Source organism: Heptranchias perlo, chromosome 32 (assembly GCF_035084215.1).
Source record: "Heptranchias perlo isolate sHepPer1 chromosome 32, sHepPer1.hap1, whole genome shotgun sequence".
Taxonomy (NCBI): domain Eukaryota; kingdom Metazoa; phylum Chordata; class Chondrichthyes; order Hexanchiformes; family Hexanchidae; genus Heptranchias; species Heptranchias perlo.
In genome coordinates, this window is record NC_090356.1 from 2,369,487 (window position 1) to 2,390,909 (window position 21,423).

The window sequence follows — 21,423 nt, forward strand, 5'->3', positions numbered from 1 at the left end:
GTCCTCTACCGTAAAGACTGAAACAAAATATTTGTTCAGCATTTTTGCCATCTCCATGTTTCCCACCATTAATTTCCCGGTCTCATCCTCTAAGGGACCTATGTTTGCCTTAGCCACCCTTTTTCTTTTTATATAACTATAGAAACTTTTGCTATCTGTTTTTATATTTTTTGCTAATTTCTTTTCATAATCTAACTTCCCTTTCTTAATCAATCCTTTCGTTACTTTTTGCTGTCTTTTGAAGAATTCCCAATCTTCTATCCTCCCACTAAGTTTGGCTACCTTATATGTCCTTGTTTTTAGTCGGATACTATCCTTGATTTCTTTACTTAGCCACGGATGGCTGTCATTTCTTTTACACCCTTTTTTCCTCAGTGGAATATATTTATTTTGAAAGTTGTAAAATAACTCCCTAAATGAACACCACTGCTCATGTACCGTCTTACCCTTTAATCTATTTTCCCAGTCCACTTTAATCAATTCCGCTCTCATAAAGCTGCTTGCTTACCTACTTTGAGTTGGTCGAGTGTTTTTTGGACCCCTTTGATCCTGCCCTCGTACTCCTCAGCCTGTTTGCTTGCCTCCTCCTGCTGACTTTCAATCTTCTTCAGCATAACTTTACGTTCTTGCTCCAATTGGACTTCCTGTGATTTGAAGGTTTCAATCTCTGCCTGGATCTGGGACGTACATGAAACAAGTAGACAGGAGAGCAAGGAAAACAAGGGGCTGGTCTAGGACTCAGAGGGATGACTAGATAAACTAACGCACTTCAACTTGGAAAGAGACACATTCAAAAGGAACCTTTACAGAAATAAATGAAAGAACTTGCATTTCTACAGCACCTTTCACAACCTCAGGATGTCCCAATAAGTTTTACAGCCAATGAGGTACTTTTGAAGTGTAGTCACTGTTGTTTTGTAGGGAAATGTGTTGGCTAGTTCACGCACAACAAGATCCCACTAACAGCAATGACATAGATTCAATTAATCTGATTTGGTGATGTTGGTTGAGGGTTAAGTGTTGGCCAGGAAACCAGGGGGCCCAACCATCTTCAGCTGCTTCCGCAATGACCTTCCCTCCATCAAAAGATCAGGAACGGGGATGTTCGCTGATGACTGCACAGTGTTCAGTTCCATTCGCAATCCCTCAAATAATGAAGCAGTCCGAGCCCGCATGCAGCAAGACCTGGACAACATCCAGGCTTGGGCTCATAAGTGGCAAGTAACATTCATGCCAGGCAATGACCATTTCCAACAAGAGAGCGTCTAACCACCACCCCTTGACATTCAACGGCATTACCATCGCCGAATCCCCCACCATCAACATCCTGGGGGTCACCATTGACCAGAAACTTAACTGGACCAGCCATATAAATACTGTGGCTACAAGAGCAGGTCAGAGGCTGGGTATTCTACGGTGAGTGACTCACCTCCTGACTCCCCAAAGCCTTTCCACCATCAACAAGGCACAAGTCAGGAGTGTGATGGAATACTCTCCACTTGCCTGGATGAGTTTAGCTCCAACAACACTCAAGAAGCTCGACACCATCCAGGACAAAGCAGCCCGCTTGATTGGCACCCCATCCACCACCCTAAACATTCACTCCCTTCACCACTGGCGCGCCATGGCTGCAGTGTGTACCATCCACAGGATGCACTGCAGCAACTCACCAAGGCTTCTTCGACAGCACCTCCCAAACCCGCGACCTCTACCACCTAGAAGGACAAGGGCAGCAGGCACATGGGAACAACACCACCTGCACGTTCCCCTCCAAGTCACACACCATCCCGACTTGGAAATATATCGCCGTTCCTTCATCGTCGCTGGGTCAAAATCCTGGAACTCCCTTCCTAACAGCACTGTGGGAGAACCTTCACCACACGGACTGCAGCGGTTCAAGAAGGCGGCTCACCACCACCTTCTCAAGGGCAATTAGGGATGGGCAATAAATGTCGGCCTCGCCAGCGACGCCCACATCCCATGAACGAATAAAAAAAAAACTTCCCTGCTCTTCTTCAAATAGTGTCATGGAATTTTTTTATGTCCACCTGAGAGGGCAGACGGGGCCTCGGTTTAACGTCTCATCCGAGAGACAGTACAGCACTCCCTAATTACTGCACTGAAGTGTCAGCCTAGATTATGGTCTCAAGTCTTGATAAATACCTGAAGGGAAAAAATTTACAGGGCAATGGGGAAAGAGCAGGGGAGTGGGACTAATTGGATAGCTCGTTCAAAGAGCCGGCACAGGCACGATGGGCCGAATGGCCTCCTCCTGTGCTGTACGTACTATGATAAGTCCTGGAGTGGGACTTGAACCCATGGCCATAGAGGTGTAAAAATTGCAGAAAGTAAACCCTAAGCAACACTTGCAGATGCAGCAGCACAAGGTCAGGGTCAAAGGGCTACGTTTATTAAGCACAGTCGTCAGGAAGTATTTCTTTACAGAGAGGGAATCGAGAGCTGGAGCAAGTTGTCAGGGTGAGTGGCTGGAGGCTCATTTAAGGACCAGCTGGATGTTGTCATCGGAAGACAATAGAATTGATTTTCTGCAAGGATGAAATCAAATGGGATGAAGGGCCTCTTCATCAGTCTGGTACGATGTGGGCCTCTTCATCAGTCTGGTACGATGTGGGCCTCTTCATCAGTCTGGTACGATGTGGGCCTCTTCATCAGTCTGGTACGATGTGGGCCTCTTCATCAGTCTGGTACGATGTGGGCCTCTTCATCAGTCTGGTACGATGTGGGCCTCTTCATCAGTCTGGTACGATGTGGGCCTCTTCATCAGTCTGGTACGATGTGGGCCTCTTCAGCGCTGAACAGGATGTTGGTCATCTTATTTTCCTGATATTCTCCCTCTCCTCCACTGACTGTGACTGGGGTACAGTTTCACAGTTGCTGCCCATCTTCCAGTGCCTCAACCCAAGTGTCAGCTAATTCTGCATGGACTGGGCATTGATTATAGGTCTGTGTGGCATTGTACCAGGCAATACCTTTACCCACTAGGCCATAAGGGGAGCTTATTCATTTATTGTTAATTCAAAAACTTCATTTAAAGCAAATTATTTCATAAATATTCTTTCCCTTAGAGTCTCTCTGCACTTTGCAGCAGCTCGGAGAAAGTGCAGAGCTTTATTCTCACTTCCACCAATGATCCACCAAAGGAGGCATGAGGAAAAACCTTTTTACACAGCAAGTGGTTGGGATCTGGAATCCACTGCCCGAGGGGGTGGTGGAGGCAGATTCAATCATGGCCTTCAAAAGGGAACTGGATAAGTACTTGAAAGGAAAAAATTTGCAGGGCTACCGGGATAGGGCGCGGGAGTGGGACTAGCTGGATTGCTCTTGCATAGAGCTGGCACGGACTCAACGGGCCGAATGGCCTCCTTTCGTGCTGTAACCATTCTATGATTCTATGCTGTACAGCGCGACATTATGAGTTGCACATAGCTGTCCTAAAGGTGACGGTCCCCTTGGAGTTTGCCTCCATTTACCACTGCCCAATGCCCCTCCAATCCCTCAGATACTTCTCAGCAGCCAATGAATTGCGAGAGGTCTTGGACCATATCACTTGGCATTTGTCTAACTGGGTCGTTGTAATTGGTGTGGGTCAGATGACCCTGTGCCAGAACTCAGGATCAGTTCGAAGGGCCTCTGACTGAATTGTTAACCTGATTTTTCACCTGCTGACTGATCTGCCACATATTTTCTTGTATAATAGCTGATTGCTCACTCACCTCTAGCCCCAAAACCTCTCCCTATCATCACGTTTCTGGTCTCTATCTCTCACTATAGCACTATGGTCATTACCCCCACATTGTCTGCTCCTGCTTCTCCTAACCCTGTGAACACTCCACATCGCACGCGTCTCTGCTTTCTTCTTTCTTCACTGTGTTGAAATCAAGGCTCATCTCAAACTCTTCCTTTCTCAGGATCTCAAAGCTGTGGAATTCATTACCCCCCTCGGTGTTTACTTCCTCCTGCAACCCACAGCCTTTAAAACCCAACTAATCACTAATTCCTGATTCATCTTCTCTTCTCTCCTACTCTTTGCTGCCACGATGGTGCCCCTGCACTGTGGGTCTTCATCCGTTACCCGGGCTTCTAAAGAACAATTGATTGAGTTGCTAAAAAACAAAGATAAGTGTTTTGAAAAGACTTACGTCAGCAATCTCCTCCTGCAGCCCCTCAATCTCACTGTTCTGCTCGTTGATATAATTAAACAGGGCAAAGTTCCGATCTTCGACTATCAGAGGGAAACACAGTGCAGTCCGAGAGTTAGAATCAGGAAAGGTACTCTGTGCTTTCCTTTCAGTTAATTAATTCACTGAGACCCTGATCTCTCGCACTGTCGTTTCAATGCCCTTTATCATCAAACCAGTGTCACCAAACCAGATCCCCATACCCTGCTGCTGCTCGCTGAAAACAGTTCCTTCATCCTGGCACCAGCACTCTTCAGGTTGGGATTTAAAAAGGAATGAAACACTCAGTATTGTGGGCACTGCCATTCCCCGGCTGACTGACATTACCAGGTATGCTTCCCCCACTACACCCCCCACCCCTCCCCCCCACACCCCTCCCCCCCACACCCCTCCCCCCAATACCCCCTCCCCCCCACACCCCTCCCCCCCACCCCCCTCCCCCCAATACCCCCTCCCCCCCACACCCCCACCCCACCCCTCCCGAGCCAAGTCACTGGAACATTCTGTGGGAAGAAAAAGGAAACCATCTCACTCTGATGGTTCAGTCCCAGGTCTGGGTGGAAATGAGCGAGCCGATCTCAGTCAGGGTGGATATGGACACCACAGTTGGCCTCAGTACCGCAGGTTAGGGAAGCAATGCGGGTTCCTGCTCCTGATCAATGTCCATTGGGTCCTGGTGGGAAGTGTGGACAGGATCGAGCTCAGCCATGCACTTTACACTCAAATATCCTGCCGAGCCCATGAAGAATGGCCATGTAAGTGGCCACTTAGGCCACCCATGGAGTTTACTCCAACAAGGGTCTGGACCTTCAGGAGATGAGGGCGTGAAAAGGGGACAAATGGAAAAAAAACCCAGATGGCAGAGAGAGGCAGAACATTCCTTTGTTCTGACTCTGCCACTCGGCTAAAGTCTCTCTCCTCACGATCACAATACTGAAAATATCGCCTCACCTTCGATGAATGTTCTCACCAGCACATCCAGGTTGCCCTCCCCGGTGAGTGCTCGGATCTGCTGGAAGGCTGCCTCGTACGTCTCCACACTCTCTTCCTTTGTGTCCTTCCTCTTCCTCGCTGAGTCTTCCCGATCTGAGGACAAGATTCAAAAACACCAGTGAATATTATAAGACAGCGTGGGTCCCAAATCTTCGAGATACCGCTGTCCTCCATTTTCAGTTGTACGTCACTCGCAACAACTGGTCTACCTCCCATTAGGGAGTAAGGTCATGGGTATATCAGTAAGATCATGAGGCTGCACTGCTCCATTTATTTAGGTTACACAACTTTCCACGCAGGCAGCATTGATGGAGTGACGATTAACTCTAGCCCATCGCTGTCTGCCCACTTGAGATCACCACTTAAACTTTTTCTCTTCTTGAAATATCCTCTTGCAATGCATATTATTTCCCAGCTGGAACAGGAGTCAGGGGTCACGTTGCCAGATGTGTCACAGCTGGGTACAGTAGTTTACAGGTTATGTTACTCGATTAATAATCCAGAGAACGTGAGTTCAAATCCCACCCATACAGCTTGAGAATTTGAATCCAGTTTTTAAAAATCTGGTCTCAGTAAAAGTGACCGTGAAGCTGTCTGATTGTCGTAAAAACCCAACTGGTTCATTAATGTCCTTTAGGGAAGGAAACCTGCCGTCCTTACCCGGTCTGGGCCTATATGTGACTCCAGTCCCACACCAACGTGGTTGACTCTTAACTGCCCTCTGAAGTGGCCTAGCCAAGCCCCTCAGTTGTATCAAACCATGAGCATTTCAGGAAGAAGGCCCACTCAGTTATACCAAACCGCTACTGGGGTAACTAGGGATGGGCAATAAATGCCAGCCTTGCCAGCGATGCCCACATCCCGAGAATGAATAATAAAAACCAACATTTATCTCCCTGGAAGGCCGTGTCCGTCACTAATCTGATCACTCGCTTGACAAAGTGATCTTTATTATTTTGTTACCTCGCTTGTAGGTTCTGTGTAAAGCCTCATCTTCGCTAGACCGCTCCTGACTTTTAATTCCCATGAACTCCTTCAGCTTCCTGTCGTGGTCAATGACTCGCTGAAGTTCCTTCATCTCGGCCGCATGCAGTGCCAGGTCCTTCTCCGCTTTCTCCTTGAGTTGAAGCATCTTTGTCTGTGCCTCGTCCCTGCATCAGGTAATTGCAAAGATGTCAGCCTGAGGTCAGCTATCACCAGCTTTAATACACAAAAAGAAACGGTCTCTCTTCTCTGGAAGATGCTGACTCCTTGCCGGAGTTTGGTTTCCATGGATACAGGCCACCCTCACCATGTTGTTATTCCTTTTATTAAAAATTCATTCTTGGGATGTGGGCGTCGCTGGCAAGGCCGGCATTTATTGCCCGTCCCCAGTTACCCTGAGGTGGTGGTGAGCCTTCTCAAACCGCTGCAGTCTGATTCTCTCTAGTGGTTTCTGATACAACCGAGTGTCTTGCTAGGCCACTTCAGGGGGCAGTTAAGAGTCCACCACGTGTGTTAGTCTAGACAGTGGGTAGCCTATTGGATCATGGGGTATCACAGCTAGGCCAGATCCTCTCCTCATCTAAGGACCAGACCCACACATTTTCCATCAGGAATCTCTAGACAGGGATCAGGACCGGGATCTCTGGCTGGTTTTCCCCCTTCCTTGCCTAGGGGTGCTGAGGCCAATTATAGTGCTTCAATTGACTGAGATCAGTTAACTCAGTGCAGACTATGACCTATGACCTGCCTGGTCTATATGCCACAGCTTCTCACTGCCTTAACTAGCTGGGCCTGTGGAGCATTAAATGGAGACAGATTCCCTCTTTGTGTTTGAATTTCCTTGATATCAGGTTGGAACACTGAAGCTCAAATAAATTCTGAGGCCACAGAATTCTGTTTGTCCCACGCTTGTTACAGTTATATAAAGCTCTGATTAGACCTCATTTAGAGTCCTGGGCACCGCACCTCAGGAAGGATATATTGGCCTTGGAGGGGGTGCAGTGAAGATTCACCAGAATGATACTGGGGCTAAAAGGGTTAAATTACGAGGACAGGTTGCACAGACTGGGCTTGTATTCCCTCGAATATAGAAGATTAAGGGGGTGATCTAATTGAGGTGTTTAAGATGATTAAAGGATTTGATAGGGTGGATAGAGAGAAACTATTTCCTCTGGTGGGGGGAGTCCAGAACAAGGGGGCAGAACCTTAAAATGAGAGCCAGGCCGTTCAGGGGTGATGTCAGGAAGCACTTCTTCACACAAAGGGGAGTGGAAATCTGGAACTCTCCCCCCCCAAAAAGCTGTTGAGGCTGGGGGTCAATTGAAAATTTCAAAACTCAGATTGATCGATTTTTGATCGGCAAAGGTATTAAGGGTTACGCAACCAAGGTGGGGAAATGGAACAGGCTTGAGGGGCTGAATGGCCTACTCCTGTTCCTATGTTTTCCAACTTGGACACAACTGTTACAGCAGAGAAGGTTAAGGGGAGATTTAATAGAGGTGTTCAAAATCATGAAGGGTTTTGAGAGAGTAAATAAGGAGAAACTGTCTCCAGTGGCAGGAGGGTTGGTAACCAGAGGACACAGATTTAAGGTGATCGGCAAAAGAACCAGAGGCAACATGAGGAAAAGCATTTTTTATGCAGTGAGTTGTGATGATTTGGAATGCGCTGCCTGAAAGGGCGGTGGAAGCAGATTCAATAATAACTTTCAAAAGGGAATTGGATAAATACTTGAAAAGGAAAAATTTGCAGGGCTGTGGGGAAAGAGGAGGGGAGTGGGACTAATTGGATAGCTCTTTCAAAGAGCCGGCACAGGCACGATGGGCTGAACGGCCTCCTCCTGTGCTGTACCTACATACCATGATTAAAAAAGGGAGAGCAAAATGGAGGAAGGGTTAATGAGCTGTTTGGGGTAGGACAATCTTTTAAGCCATTTTTAAAGGGACTCGTCTCCACAACTCACACTGCTTCACTTCTGACTGGGGCACATCAGGAATTCACATAAATGAACTTCAAAACCACCCAGGATGTGGGCGAATATTTCAGAAGACTGTTATGACCCGTTAATTGCCGAGAGGGGTGAGCGAGGGCAGCCTGTGTGCAGTACTCTTACCTGGCATCGTAGGCAGCAGTCGAAGTGTCAATCACAGAACCAATTTCTTTCCGAATTTCAAGAAGTTCCTATCAAAGGGAGAGAGGCAGACAGAATCTCTGGGGTTAGACCACACGATGGAGAATCAGGACTCTGCTAGGCCATTTCTACACATTCTCTGCCCCTTCAGTTAGTGATCGACCTACAACCAAAGAAAGGAATATAGGAACAGGAGAAGGCCGTTCAGCCCCTCCAGCCCATTCCGCCATTCAGTTGGATCATGGCTAAAGGAGGGTCGTCTGTCTTGGGTCTGAATTTGCAATTCAGTGCAGAGCACAGTTTATTTAGTTCCTTTCTGGAGAACCCCTGTTCCTCGTTCCAAATCCTGTCCCCAGAGGAGGAGCAGGAAGGTGGCTTTGCACCTAGCTGTTCGTGCACTGGTCGCTCAGAAGTCTGTCGGAGTGGCCCAGGTTGACTATGTGTGCGGAGATGTGTCTGCCCTCTGCTCTCCACTTTCCCCACAACAACACGGCCGAGGTCGAGATCTCCCTCTGTGGCTCCAGACCCCACCCCGGCAAATTGTGAAAAGGAATTCAATAAATCTGATGATCTGTGAGTGGGCACAGAGGGATAAAGCTGCCAGATTGTCTACACGAGTCAGGCCCACCGCTATATGGTTAACTTTTGATGCTCTCGGAGCGACCAGGGATGGGCAATAAATGCTGCCCTGCCAGTGTCACCCAACAACAAAGGCAGTTTGGTGTGTGAGGCTGAGTGACCAGGTTAATTAGACACTCAGGGTGCATATTGGCATCAAACGTCACCTCCTGAGGGGTGGGTTAAGGTCCATGAAACCACTGATCCTGGGGAGCAGTCCCAGACCACCTCATTCTCTGCGCAAAGTGGGGAGCAGCCCTGAATGGTAGATTGAATATCAAAAGAGAGAGAAATAAGTGAAATTCTCAGTCCTTACTTTTCCCAGCTTCTTGTGGAGCTGCTCAAACCTCGAGCGTTCTACACGCAGTGTGTCGATCTGCTGCCGCAGCTGCCCGTTCTTTGTAAGCTGGGTATTGAATTTCGTCAGTGTCTGTAGATGGGGACAGTAATAAGAACATAAGAAATAGGAGCAGGAGTAGGCCATACGGCCCCTCAAGCCTGCTCCGCCATTCAATCAAATCATGGCTGATCTTCGACCTCAACTCCACTTTCCCGCCCGATCCCCATATCCCTTGATTCCCATAAAGTCCAAAAATCTATCGATCTCAGTCTTGAATATATTCAATGACTCAGCATCCACAGCCCTCTGGGGGAGAGAATTCCAAAGATTCACAACCCTCTGAGTGAAGAAATTCCTCCTCATCTCAGTCTTAAATGGCCGACCCCTTATCCTGAGACTATGCCCCCTAGTTCTAGACTCTCCAGCCAGGGGAAACAGCCTCTCAGCATCTACCCTGTCAAGCCCCCTCTGAATCTTATGTCTCAATGAGATCACCTCTCATTCTTCTAAACTCCAGAGAGTATAGGCCCATTCTACTCAATCTCTCCTCATAGGACAACCCTCTCATCCCAGGAATCAATCTAGTGAACCTTCGTTGCACCCTCTCTCAGGCAAGTATATCCTTCCTTAGATAAGGAGACCAAAACTGTACACCGTACTCCAGGTGAGGTCTCACCAAAGCCCTGTTCAATTGTAGTAAGACTTCCTTACTCTTGTACTTCAATCCCCTTGCAGTAAAGGCCAACATGCCATTTGCCTTCCTAATTGCTTGCTGTACCTGCATGTTAACTTTTTGTGCTTCTTGTACCCAGACACCCGAGTCTCTCTGAACACCAACATTTAATAGTTTCTCACCATTTAAAAAATATTCTGTTTTTCTATTTTTTCTACCAAAGTGAATAACCTCACATTTCCCCACATTATACTCCATCTGCCACCTTCTTACCCACTCACTTAACCTGTCTATATCCCTTTGCAGACTCTTTGTGTCCTCCTCACAGCTTACTTTCCCACCTAGCTTTGTATCATCAGCAAACCTGGATACATTACACTCGGTCCCTTCTTCTGTCATTAATATAGATTGTAAATAGCTGAGGCCCAAGCACTGATCCTTGCGGCACCCCACTAGTTACAGTCTGCCAACCTGAGAATGACCTGTTAATTCCTATTCTCTGTTTCCTGTCCATTGACCAATCCTCAATCCATTCTGATATGTTACCCCCAACACCCATGTGGCACCTCATCGAATGATGACTAAGTTCTTTCACGTGAAATCAGTAGGACAGTGGGGTTGCCAACTCTGGTTGGTCATAGTCATCACACGATGTCTCGCCTCCAACCGCTCCGCCCCCACACTCCCCCATTGGTCATCCAAGACGTCCATCCTTGCGATGCCCCACCCCCCACTCCTCCCATTGGTCGCCTAACAGGCCCATTCTCATGGTGCCCTGCCCCCACATCAAGGAAAAGTGAACAGACCCTGTTATTCGATTGGATAATCCTTGATTCTCAGTCAAACAGCCAATTTCCCATCTCCAATATTTTTACAACTGATAAATGAAAGTGCTCAAAGAAAATGAAAATAACACACTAGTTTTTCTATTGCCCTGATGATCTTTCTCCCGGTGTTGCTGGCAGCAGGGTTCTGAAGATTAATCTTGAATTCCTGGAGGCTCCAGGCCAATCCTGGAGGGTTGGCAACCCCGTAGGATAGATTAGGCAGCCATCCCATAATTCAATTCTGGAATCCAGCAACAGATCTTTTAAATGAACCTAGGAGTTAAATTATAAATGAACCTTTGAATGCTGAAAGCTACCTCGAGCTGTGACCAGGATGGTGGGAGGAATCTGAATAACTCACCTCGAGGAGAAAGACTCCACAGATCAGCAACACTCCTTACCACAAACACAGAAATTCACAACCCAGTAATAACTCTCCTGCTTCCCATGTGACTCGGTCCAGTGCAGTGCTAAGCATTAAAACCAGAGGACTCCAGATTTAGTGCCTGGCCTGTGTTATGTTTGCTGGGCAGCAGTTGAGATGTTACAACTGGCATCAATGCCCCAGGACCAAAAGCCAGCCAGGACCCTCACTCCTCTTGACGATCCAGCGGGGAGTTGCCAGCTCTGGTTGGACATATTCCGGGAGGTTTCATCATGAGTCAAAGTTACGTTTAGTTGCTATCATAAAGTGAGACATGATGTGGAGATGCTGGTGATGGACTGGGGTGGACAAATGTAAGGAATCTTACAACACCAGGTTATAGTCCAACAAATTTATTTTAAAATCACAAGCTTTCGGAGATTATCCCCTTCGTCAGATGACGAAGGGGATAATCTCCGAAAGCTTGTGATTTTAAAATAAATTTGTTGGACTATAACCTGGTGTTGTAAGATTCCTTACATAAAGTGAGACAGCACTGACTTTACGGTATTGTCGTAAGGAGCAGCAATAAAATGGTTGAGAGAGGGCAGGCGTGCGTTGCCTTGACGTTTCAAACACTACCGAGTCTCCAGGAATGTATGAAACTAATGAGATGATAAATCTGATTTACCGTTCAATATTCATTTTGAGAATCCCCTAGGATTTTTCTCCCGGGATGCTGGCAGCAGTGGAAATTAATCTTTAATTTCTGTCTAGTGATCCCTGCCGGAAAGTGCTCAGCTGTGATACTCTCTATGCTCGACACTTGTCTAGGGCCACGCATGAAGGTGGCCAGTCCCAATGGAACTGAACCCCATTAAGTGTCAGGAGAGATGGGGAGCAGACAGAGAGAAAGTTCATTTGGGAATTAAAAAGCAGGTCCCTTTCTAACAGAATCTGTGGTTTTCTGACCTTTTGGTCTTGTGATCTCTGGTCATTATTTTTAATTCATGTCACTATTTCACACCATCAGGCCGACAGCCCTTCGCCTCCACTAATTCCTACTCCCTGCTCACACTCCGAGAATCCTCACCCTGTCCAGCCTGTCTTCCATGATCCAGATGTTCTTCTCCAGCTGTCTGCTCATCACTTGAACATCAACACCTGTCTTCAAACCCTTTTTCTGCTCAAAGATTTTCTGCTCCAACTTCTTTATCTGTATTAAAAAGGTTTGAACAAAAAGATACCAGCTACAAACATTACTTTATAGAATAAGAAATAACCACACAGATACCACGCACCCCCCGCATATACAGAGACACCCCCACATATACAGACACACACAGACCCGCATATACAGAGACACCCCCGCATATACAGACACATACAGACCCACATATACAGAGACACACAGACCCGCACATACAGAGACACCCCCACATATACAGACACACACACACCCACTCACACACACACCCGCATATACAGACACACAGACCCACCCCCGCATGTGCAGAGACAGAGACACTCACACACACCACCCCCGCATATACAGAGACACTCACACGTCCACATAGATACACACATACACACGTCCACATCTTTACACACATAAAACAAACACACACGTACAGACCCCCACAAACTCAAACTCAGGCATATTCACATATGCAGGTACATATACACACACAGGCAAATGGCAAAAACCATGGAATCGTAGAGGGTTACAGCACGGAAGGAGGCCATTCGGCCCATCGAGTCCGTGCCGGCTCTATGCATGAGTAATCCAGCTAGTCCCACTCCCCCGCCCTATCCCTGTAGCCCTGCACATTTTTTCCTTTCAAGTACTTATCCAGTTTCCTTTTGAAGGCCATGATTGAATCTGCCTCCACCACCCCCTCGGGCAGTGCATTCCAGATCCCAACCACTCGCTGCGTAAAAAAGTTTTTCCTCATGTCAACTTTTGGTTCTTTTGCCAATCACCTTAAATCTTTGTCCTCTGGTTCTTGACCCTTCCGCCAATGGGAGCAGTTTCTCTCTATCTACTCTGTCTAGACTCTTCATGATTTTGAAAACCTCGATCAAATCTCCTCGCAACCATCTCAGTTCCAAGGAGAACAACCCCAGCTTCTCCAGTCTATCCACGTAACTAAAGTCCCTCATCCCTGAAAGCATTCTAGTAAATCTCTCCTGCACCCTCTCTAAGGCCTTCACATCTTTCCTAAAGTGCGGTGCCCAGAACTGGACACAATACTCCAGTTGTGGCCGAACCAGTGTTTTATAAAGGTTCAGCATGACTTCCATACTTTTGTACTCTATGCCTCTATTTATAAAGCCCAGGACCCCGTATGCTTTTTTAACCACTTTCTCAACCTGCCCTGCCACCTTCAGCGATTTGTGCACATATACCCCCAGATCTCTCTGTTCCTGTACCCCCTTTTAGAATTGTGCCCTCTAGTTTACATTGCCTCTCCTCATTTTTCCTACCAAAATGTATCACCTTGCATTTTTCTGTGTTAAATTTCATCTGCCATGTGTCTGCCCATGCCACCAGCCTGTCTATATCCTCTTGAAGTCTATCACTATCCTCCTCACTGTTCACTACCCTTCCAAGTTTTGTATCATCTGCAAATTTTGAAATTGTGCCCTGTACACCCAAGTCCAAGTCATTAATATATATCAAGAAAAGCAGTGGTCCCAGCACCGACCCCTGGGGAACACCATTGTACACCTCCCTCCAGTCCGAAAAACAACCGTTCACCACTACTCTCTGCTTCCTGTCAATTAGCCAATTCTGTATCCATGTTGCTACTGCCCCTTTTATTCCATGGGCCACAATCTTGATGATAAGCTTACTATGCGGCACTTTATCAAACGCCTTTTGAAAGTCCATATACACCACATCAACTGCATTGCCCTCATCTCCCCTCTCTGTTACCTCATCATAAACTCTATCAAGTTGGTTAAACACGATTTGCCTTTAACAAATCCGTGCTGGCTTTCCCTAATCAATCCACACTCGTCCAAGTGACTGTTAATTCTGTCCCGGATTATCGTTTCTAAAAGTTTCCCCACCACTGAGGTTAAACTGACAGGCCTATAGTTGAAGCCACTGTGTACTGGGATATGTGTCTGTGACCACAGTTACCACTGAGACAGGATATATTGCTCTCTGCTTTGTCACTGTAGAGAGGAGCCGATTGCAGGCTAGAAACTACCGAACGCAGAGGGAGGAAGAATCACCCGAGGGACACCAGAGTCCGGTTCTGGAACAGCACTGCCGTGCGGCTTTGAGAAGTTCACCTACAAACCCTCCGGGAGAGCATGCAGCACAGAGATTAACAAAGAGCAGGTACTGTTAGCTCAGAGGGTTGATGTACTGGCTGGGTGTGGTACTGAGCCATTCAGTGTACAAAGTCTCAGCTTTGATCCCCAGTCTGAGCCACGCTAACTAAGCCCAACAGGGCAGCTGTTTGCCTCAGTGCCCCAGGATTAGGGAGGAAAAAGGAGCCCGGGTTGGCGAGTGTGTGAGTGTGAGTGTGAGCGAGAGTGTGTGAGTGTGAGTGTGAGCGAGAGTGTGTGAGTGTGGATCTCAGGGTGAGGGCACGAACAGGTTTGGCTGTGCGAGTGAAATATCCTCCCGACACTCACAGTGTAGAGTCACACACGAAGAACAGTCACTGGAGCAACTCAGTCCCCAGAGGTTTTCTGTATATGATACACCCAGGAGAATTCTAACTCCCCCCCGGCCCGGAGGTAACTGGACAGGCGGGCGGGCTTGTTAAAATGGAGCAGGTGAAACACGGACTCCATTCCCGCTCTGTCCCGAGTTTACAATCCCTGACGTCTGAGGCAGCTGCCCGAGTCAGACGGCTAACAGAGATCCTGCTACATCAATGGGACCCCGTTCGCCATCTTAGCCCGGCAGAGAAGGCCCGCGGAGACTGACCCGCCTGGCAGGTACAACCTGGGCCGAACACCAAACAGGCCTTCCCAGGTAGGGCCAGGAGGAGTAGGAGTGCAGACCTCCCCTGGCCTGGACACCACCACCCCCTCCCAGCCCCAGACTACACATCCTCGTGCACCTGCAGCGTGATCTCTGGGCTGCCCAACTTTCTGCCGCTTCCCGCCAACTCCCCACGCACTTTGGGTGAGAGGTTGGCCAGCAGAACGTTAATGAGGCCCGGTCGTTAGAATCGTCCGAGCCCCCCACTGACTCTCCCGGAGGGTGCAGCCGATCGCTAGGCAGCAATTCCACCCAGGAGTTACAATTCCCACCAGTGAGTCCCGAGTGACCCTTATCTCCACCTCCAGTTCCAGATCCGTGATCATTTGCTTCTCCCTGGCAATCTGTTCCTCCAGTTCGTCCTTGTAGCTCAGCATGCTCTGGACATTCTCCATGGTCTCCTGATCCTGCATCTGGTTGCGTTTACTGTCTGAAAGTCGAAGGTTCAACATCAGCTCCTCACGCTCCTTCTCCAGCTTCTCAATGTCCACCCTGGCAAAAACCAGAAGGGAATAGGAATCACTCCTCTTTTGTAAATTGTGACTCAGAAATCAGACAGGTTAGCGGCTTCTAAACCCGTTGAAAGTGCTGAGGACTTATTTAAAGATGACGTTTCGCCTTCAAACACTCCCAGGGCAGGTACAGCACGGGTTAGATACAGAGTGAAGCTCCCTCTACACTGTCCCATCAAACACTCCCAGGGCAGGTACAGCACGGGTTAGATACAGAGTAAAGCTCCCTCTACACTGTCCCATCAAACACTCCGAGGGCAGGTACAGCACGGGTTAGATACAGAGTAAAGCTCCCTCTACACTGTCCCATCAAACACTCCCAGGGCAGGTACAGCACGGGTTAGATACAGAGTAAAGCTCCCTCTACACTGTCCCATCAAACACTCCCAGGGCAGGTACAGCACGGGTTAGATACAGAGTAAAGCTCCCTCTACACTGTCCCATCAAACACCCCCAGGGCAGGTACAGCACGGGTTAGATACAGAGTAAAGCTCCCTCTACACTGTCCCATCAAACACTCCCAGGGCAGGTACAGCACGGGTTAGATACAGAGTAAAGCTCCCTCTACACTGTCCCATCAAACACCCCCAGGGCAGGTACAGCACGGGTTAGATACAGAGTAAAGCTTCCTCTACACTGTCCCATCAAACACTCCCAGGGCAGGCACACCATGGGTTAATACGGACTGCAGCGGTTCAAGAAGGCGGCTCACCACCACCTTCTCGAGGGCAATTAGGGATGGGCAATAAATGCCGGCCTTGCCAGCGACGCCCACATCCCGTGAACGAATAAAAAAAAAAATTTAAAAAAATTGGGTAAAACTAACCCCCTTTATTCCAGCTTCAAAAGAGACCCCCAGTTGTGCTGCCTCTGATATTTTTGAAGGAGATTGAATTATTGAGAGTTTTTCACTGTTAACGGCATCCACTTAGAACTGGGCAGATTCTGTCCAAACATCATTGCCCCTGGACCCTTACATCCATTGGAAAGACCCGTTCGTCGCATCAGTCTGCACAGGATTCACGGTCACAGGGGTGAAAGGTTAACAAACCGCCTCCAGTTCCCGGGGGGCTGAATGTATTTCATTTTAGTTCCACAGGATTTGTGGCAATACTCACAGCTGCCTTCTGATCACCTCCTGTGATTCCACAGTGTAGGCCTGGCGGTCTCCCTCCATGATTCGAAACTGATGCTGCAGCTTTGCCAACTCTGTTTCAGCTATAAGAAGACAAGAGAGATCTGAGAGAGCAGGGGGGGGCAGTTTGAAAGAAAGAATTTTCACTTATCTGGTACCTTTCACATCCTCAGGAGATCGCAAAGAACCTAACTCGAGGGGTCAGTGTGTGAGCGTTAAAGGAGACAGTGATTCTAGTAACGGAGAGGGTTGATGAGGGTAGTGCGGTTGATGTTGTGTATATGGACTTTCAAAAGGTGTTTGATAAAGTGACACATAATAGACTTGTCAGCAAAACTGAAGCCCATGGGATTAAAGGGACAGTGACAGCATGGATGCATAATTGGCTATGGGACAGAAAGCAGAGAGAGTAATGGTGAACGGTTATTTTTCAGAGTGGAGGGAAGTATACAGTGGTGTTCCCCAGGGGTCAGTATTAGGACCACTGCTCTTTTTGATATATATTAATGACCTCGACTTGGGTATAGAGGGTATAATTTCAAAGTTTGCAGATGACATGAAATTCAGAAATGTAGTAAACAATGCAGAGGACAGTAACAGACTTCAGGAGGACAAAGATGGCTGGTGAAATGGGCAGACACATGGCAGATGAAATTTAACACAGAGAAGTGTGAAATGATTCATTCTGGTAGGAAGAATGAGGAGAGACAATATAAACCAAATGGTACAATTTTAAAGGGGGTGCAGGAACAGAGAGACCTGGGGGTGTAGGTACACAAATCTTTAAAGGTGGAAGGACAAGATGAGAAGGCTGTTAAAAAGGCATATTTGGCTTTATAAAGAGAGTATAAAAAAGCAAGGAAGTTATGCTAAATCTTTATAAAACACTGGTTAGGCCTCAGCTGGAGTATTGCGATCAATTCTGGGCACCAAACTTTAGGAAGGATGTGAAGGCCTTAGAGAGGGTGCAGAAGAGATTTACTAGAATGGTACCAGGGATGAGGGACTTCAGTTACATAGAATTACATCGAATGTACAGCAAAGGAAGAGGCCATTCTGCCCAACTGGTCTATCCCGGTGTTTATGCTCCACACGAGCCTCCTCCCTCCCTACTTCATCTCACCCTATCAGCATATCCTTCTATTCCTTTCTCCCTCATGTGTTTATCTAGCTTCCCCTTAAATGTATCTACACTATTCGCCTCAACTACTCCTTGTGGTAGCGAGTTCCACATTCTCACCACTCTCTGGGTAAAGAAGTTTCTCCTGAATTCCCTATTGGATTTATTAGTGATTATCTTATATTTATGACCCCTAGTTCTGGTCTTACCCGCAAGTAAAAACATCTTCTCTACGTCTACCCTATCAAACCCTTTCATAATCTTAAAAACCTCGATCAGGTCACCCCTCAGTCTTCTCTTTTCTAGAGAAAAGAGCCCCAGCCTGTTCAATCTTTCCTGATAGGTATAACCTCTCAGTTCTGGTATCATCCTAGTAAATCTTTTTTGCACCTTCTCCAGTGCCTCTATATCCTTTTTAGAATCTGGAGACCAGAACTATTGACAGTACTCCAAATCTGGTCTGACCAAGGTTCTATACAAGTTTAACATAACTCACCCGCTTTTCCCAGTGCTTTGCTTTTTTATGGACTTCAGTTACGTGGAGAAACTAGAAAAACTGGGATTGTTCTCCTTAGAGCAGAGAAGGTTACGGGGAGATTTCATAGAGGTAAGAACATAAGAAATAGGAGCAGGAGTAGGCCATAAGGCCCCTCGAGCCTGCTCCACCATTCAATCAGATCATGGTGGATCTTCGCCCTCAACTCCACTTTCCCGCTCAATCCCCATATCCCTTGATTCCCCTCGAGTCCAAAAATCTATCGATCTCAGCCTTGAATATACTCAACGACTGAGCATCCACAGCCCTCTGGGGTAGAGAATTCCAAAGATTCATAACCCTCTGAGTGAAGAAATTCCTTCTCATCTCAGTCCTAAATGGCTGACCCCTTATCCTGAGACTATATCCCCTAGTTCTAGACTCTCCAGCCAGGGGAAACAGCCTCTCAGCATCTACCCTGTCGAGCCCCCTCAGAATCTTATATGTTTCAATTAAATCACCTCTCATTCTTCTAAACTCCAGACAGTATATGCCCATTCTACTCAATCTCTCCTCATAGAACAATCCTCACATCCCAGGAATCAATCTAGTGAACCTTTGTTGCACCGCCTCTAAGGCAAGTATATCCTTCCTTAGATAAGGAGACCAAAACTGTACACAGTACTCCAGGTGAGGTCTCACCAAAGCCCTGTACAATTGTAGTAAGACTTCCTCACTCTTGTACTACAACCCCCTTGCAATAAAGGCCAACATACCATTTGGTGTTCAAAATCATGAAGGGTTTTTATAGAGTTAATAAGGAGAAACTGTTTCCAGTGGCAGAAGGATCAGTAACCAGAGGACACAGATTTAAGGTGATCGGCAAAAGAACCAGAGGGGAGATGAGGAAAAAGAAATTTACGCAGCGAGTTGTTCAGATCTGGAATGCGCTGCCTGAAAGGGCGGTGGAAGCAGATTCAATAATAACTTTCAAAAGGGAACTGGATAAATACTTGAAGGGAAAATAAGCAGGGCTATGGGGAAAGAGCAGGGGAGTGGGACTAATTGGATCGATCTTTCAAAGAGCCGACACAGGCACAATGGGCCGAAGGGCCTCCTTCTGTAACATTCTATGATTCTAGGGGTCAGTGTGTAAGTGTTGGTAGAGATTGGTTATTACAGGTAGGATGAATGGGTTGCAGCATGAATTTTTAAAATCACAGTTCCTACTGTATTATTCCCATCAAGTACACCAAAAACACACACTGCTCAGAATTTAAGATACCAAATAAATGTCCTACCAAGTCCCTCCATGTCCCCGTCACTGCCATTGGAGCGGCTGCTCGAGACTGATCTCCCACGAGGCATTGCTAGCTTCTAGATTCTCTATCAAATACAAAAATGTTTTTGAATGATATTTAGTACATTAATGGCTTGTTTAACTGCCACCTGGATTTTATCCTGTGAGCCTGTCACTTGATGCAAAGAGCCGTAAGGGACAGCAACATCAGGCAGTTTCCTGATATATCTGATCGGTCAGCACTCTACAGTCACACAGAGAGCCGCACAGAAAGAATCACTAGCACCAAACTCAGGCTCTGTGTTTAATGCAGGAACTTGCAACATTCTGTATCAGTCCAGAGAGCCCCATGGAATATGTTTAAAGCCTCTCTCGCCTGTGGAAATTTCATCAATGGTCCTTTACTAGAATTGTACAATTTCACACAAAAGTTCAATGTCAGTTAACTATCCCTTGCCGGATGAAGTATTTGGGTGTGGGAGGTCTGTTAGCTGCCCATTGCTATCCCTGTACAATCTACTTCCAAATCTTCAGCATCAGGCACTGCCGAGTGGAGCAGGGAATCGGTGGGCTGGATTGGATTTTGCAAGAATCTCATCAGATGAGAATCACCCTCAACAAAAGCCCCAAAATAGTCAGTGGAGCTTGAAGTTCCAATGTGAGGCAGGACAGTGGGAGAACTCCAATCAGTACCTCAGCATAGTGGCCACTCTTCATGGGTGAGCTCTAGTCATTGATGGTCAGCAGGATATTCGACTGTGGATGGCTTCACCGTCAAATTCAGTTCTGCTGTCACTTGATGCCCACAGGAATCAGTGGATATCGATCAGGACCAGGAACCCTGGGCGATTCTCCCCCTCCCCAACCCAGGGACACCTGATCAGTTCGAGCACCCCACTTGCTGATATCAGTTAACTCGGAATGGAACTTGGAACTTTCCTCATCCTTTGGCTCAGAGCCATTGATCAACTGAACCGTGGAGGCAGCTCCTTTATGAAAAATTTAGACCACACTTCTCAGTGACTCAAATTAGATCGCAGCGGAATCGGCACTGATTCTCTCTGAAGGTTAATTGGATTTTTCTAATTACTCAGGAAACTTTTCAGATTAACAGAAGTCTGTCTGTGGGGACTGACAGGAAATGGGAATTCTTGTCCTATTTGCAACGATTGAAATGTGCCTGAATTGTATTAAATTGTAATGCAATGAAATCAAAGCAACAAAACACACAAGAAATATCTCGACCCCCCCCCCGGTTAATGATTTTGTAACAAACTTCTCCCGGGTTTACATTAAGCAACATTGGAACCAGTTTCCAGCCCGCCACCCGGCCGCTTCGGTGGGAACTTGTTCCAGAGGATCGCTTCCTACCTGAGGGTCGCGCCCGATTGGCGCCGCCCGCACCCGCCCATCATTCCAGCCGGAAACGTTGTTAGCAACAGTCTCCAGGGGGGGGGGGCGCCGGCCAATCCGGGGCGGCCATTGTGGCCAGTGTGGAATTGGATACAAGGTGTTGCGATGACGACGGCCCCAGGAATGAGGCTGGGATGTCTCAACACATGAGCTTCACTTAAAGGGGCACCAGAGGCTGGCAGTGGCTGTAACGGGCACCAGAGGCTGGCAGTGGCTGTAAGGGGCATCAGTGGCTGGCAGTGGCTGTAAGGGGCACCAGTGGCTGGCAGTGGCTGTAAGGGGCACCAGAGGCTGGCAGTGGCTGTAACGGGCACCAGTGGCTGGCAGTGGCTG

General features: G+C 47.5%; 1 protein-coding gene across 3 annotated transcripts in view; it reads right to left on the bottom strand.

Moving 5' to 3' along the window:
- Positions 1–21,147, bottom strand: part of odad1 (outer dynein arm docking complex subunit 1) — a 30,939-nt gene extending 9,792 nt beyond the window's left edge. Inside the window, exons 1-11 of one of the 3 annotated variants that reach the window (XM_067970189.1) lie at positions 21,049–21,147; positions 19,679–19,763; positions 16,766–16,865; positions 15,438–15,627; positions 12,223–12,345; positions 9,242–9,355; positions 8,290–8,357; positions 6,156–6,343; positions 5,151–5,285; positions 4,161–4,243; positions 509–677 (exon numbers count right to left, since the gene is read on the bottom strand). In XM_067970189.1, the coding sequence (XP_067826290.1) occupies positions 509–677; positions 4,161–4,243; positions 5,151–5,285; positions 6,156–6,343; positions 8,290–8,357; positions 9,242–9,355; positions 12,223–12,345; positions 15,438–15,627; positions 16,766–16,865; positions 19,679–19,745 (1,237 nt within the window). In that variant the 5' untranslated portion in view covers positions 19,746–19,763; positions 21,049–21,147. Of the gene's footprint in view, positions 1–508; positions 678–4,160; positions 4,244–5,150; positions 5,286–6,155; positions 6,344–8,289; positions 8,358–9,241; positions 9,356–12,222; positions 12,346–15,437; positions 15,628–16,765; positions 16,866–19,678; positions 19,764–20,370; positions 20,452–20,968 lie in introns of those variants that run through there. The other 2 variants (XM_067970190.1, XM_067970191.1) reach the window with 2 other exon arrangements.
- Positions 21,148–21,423: the final 276 nt, after the last annotated feature.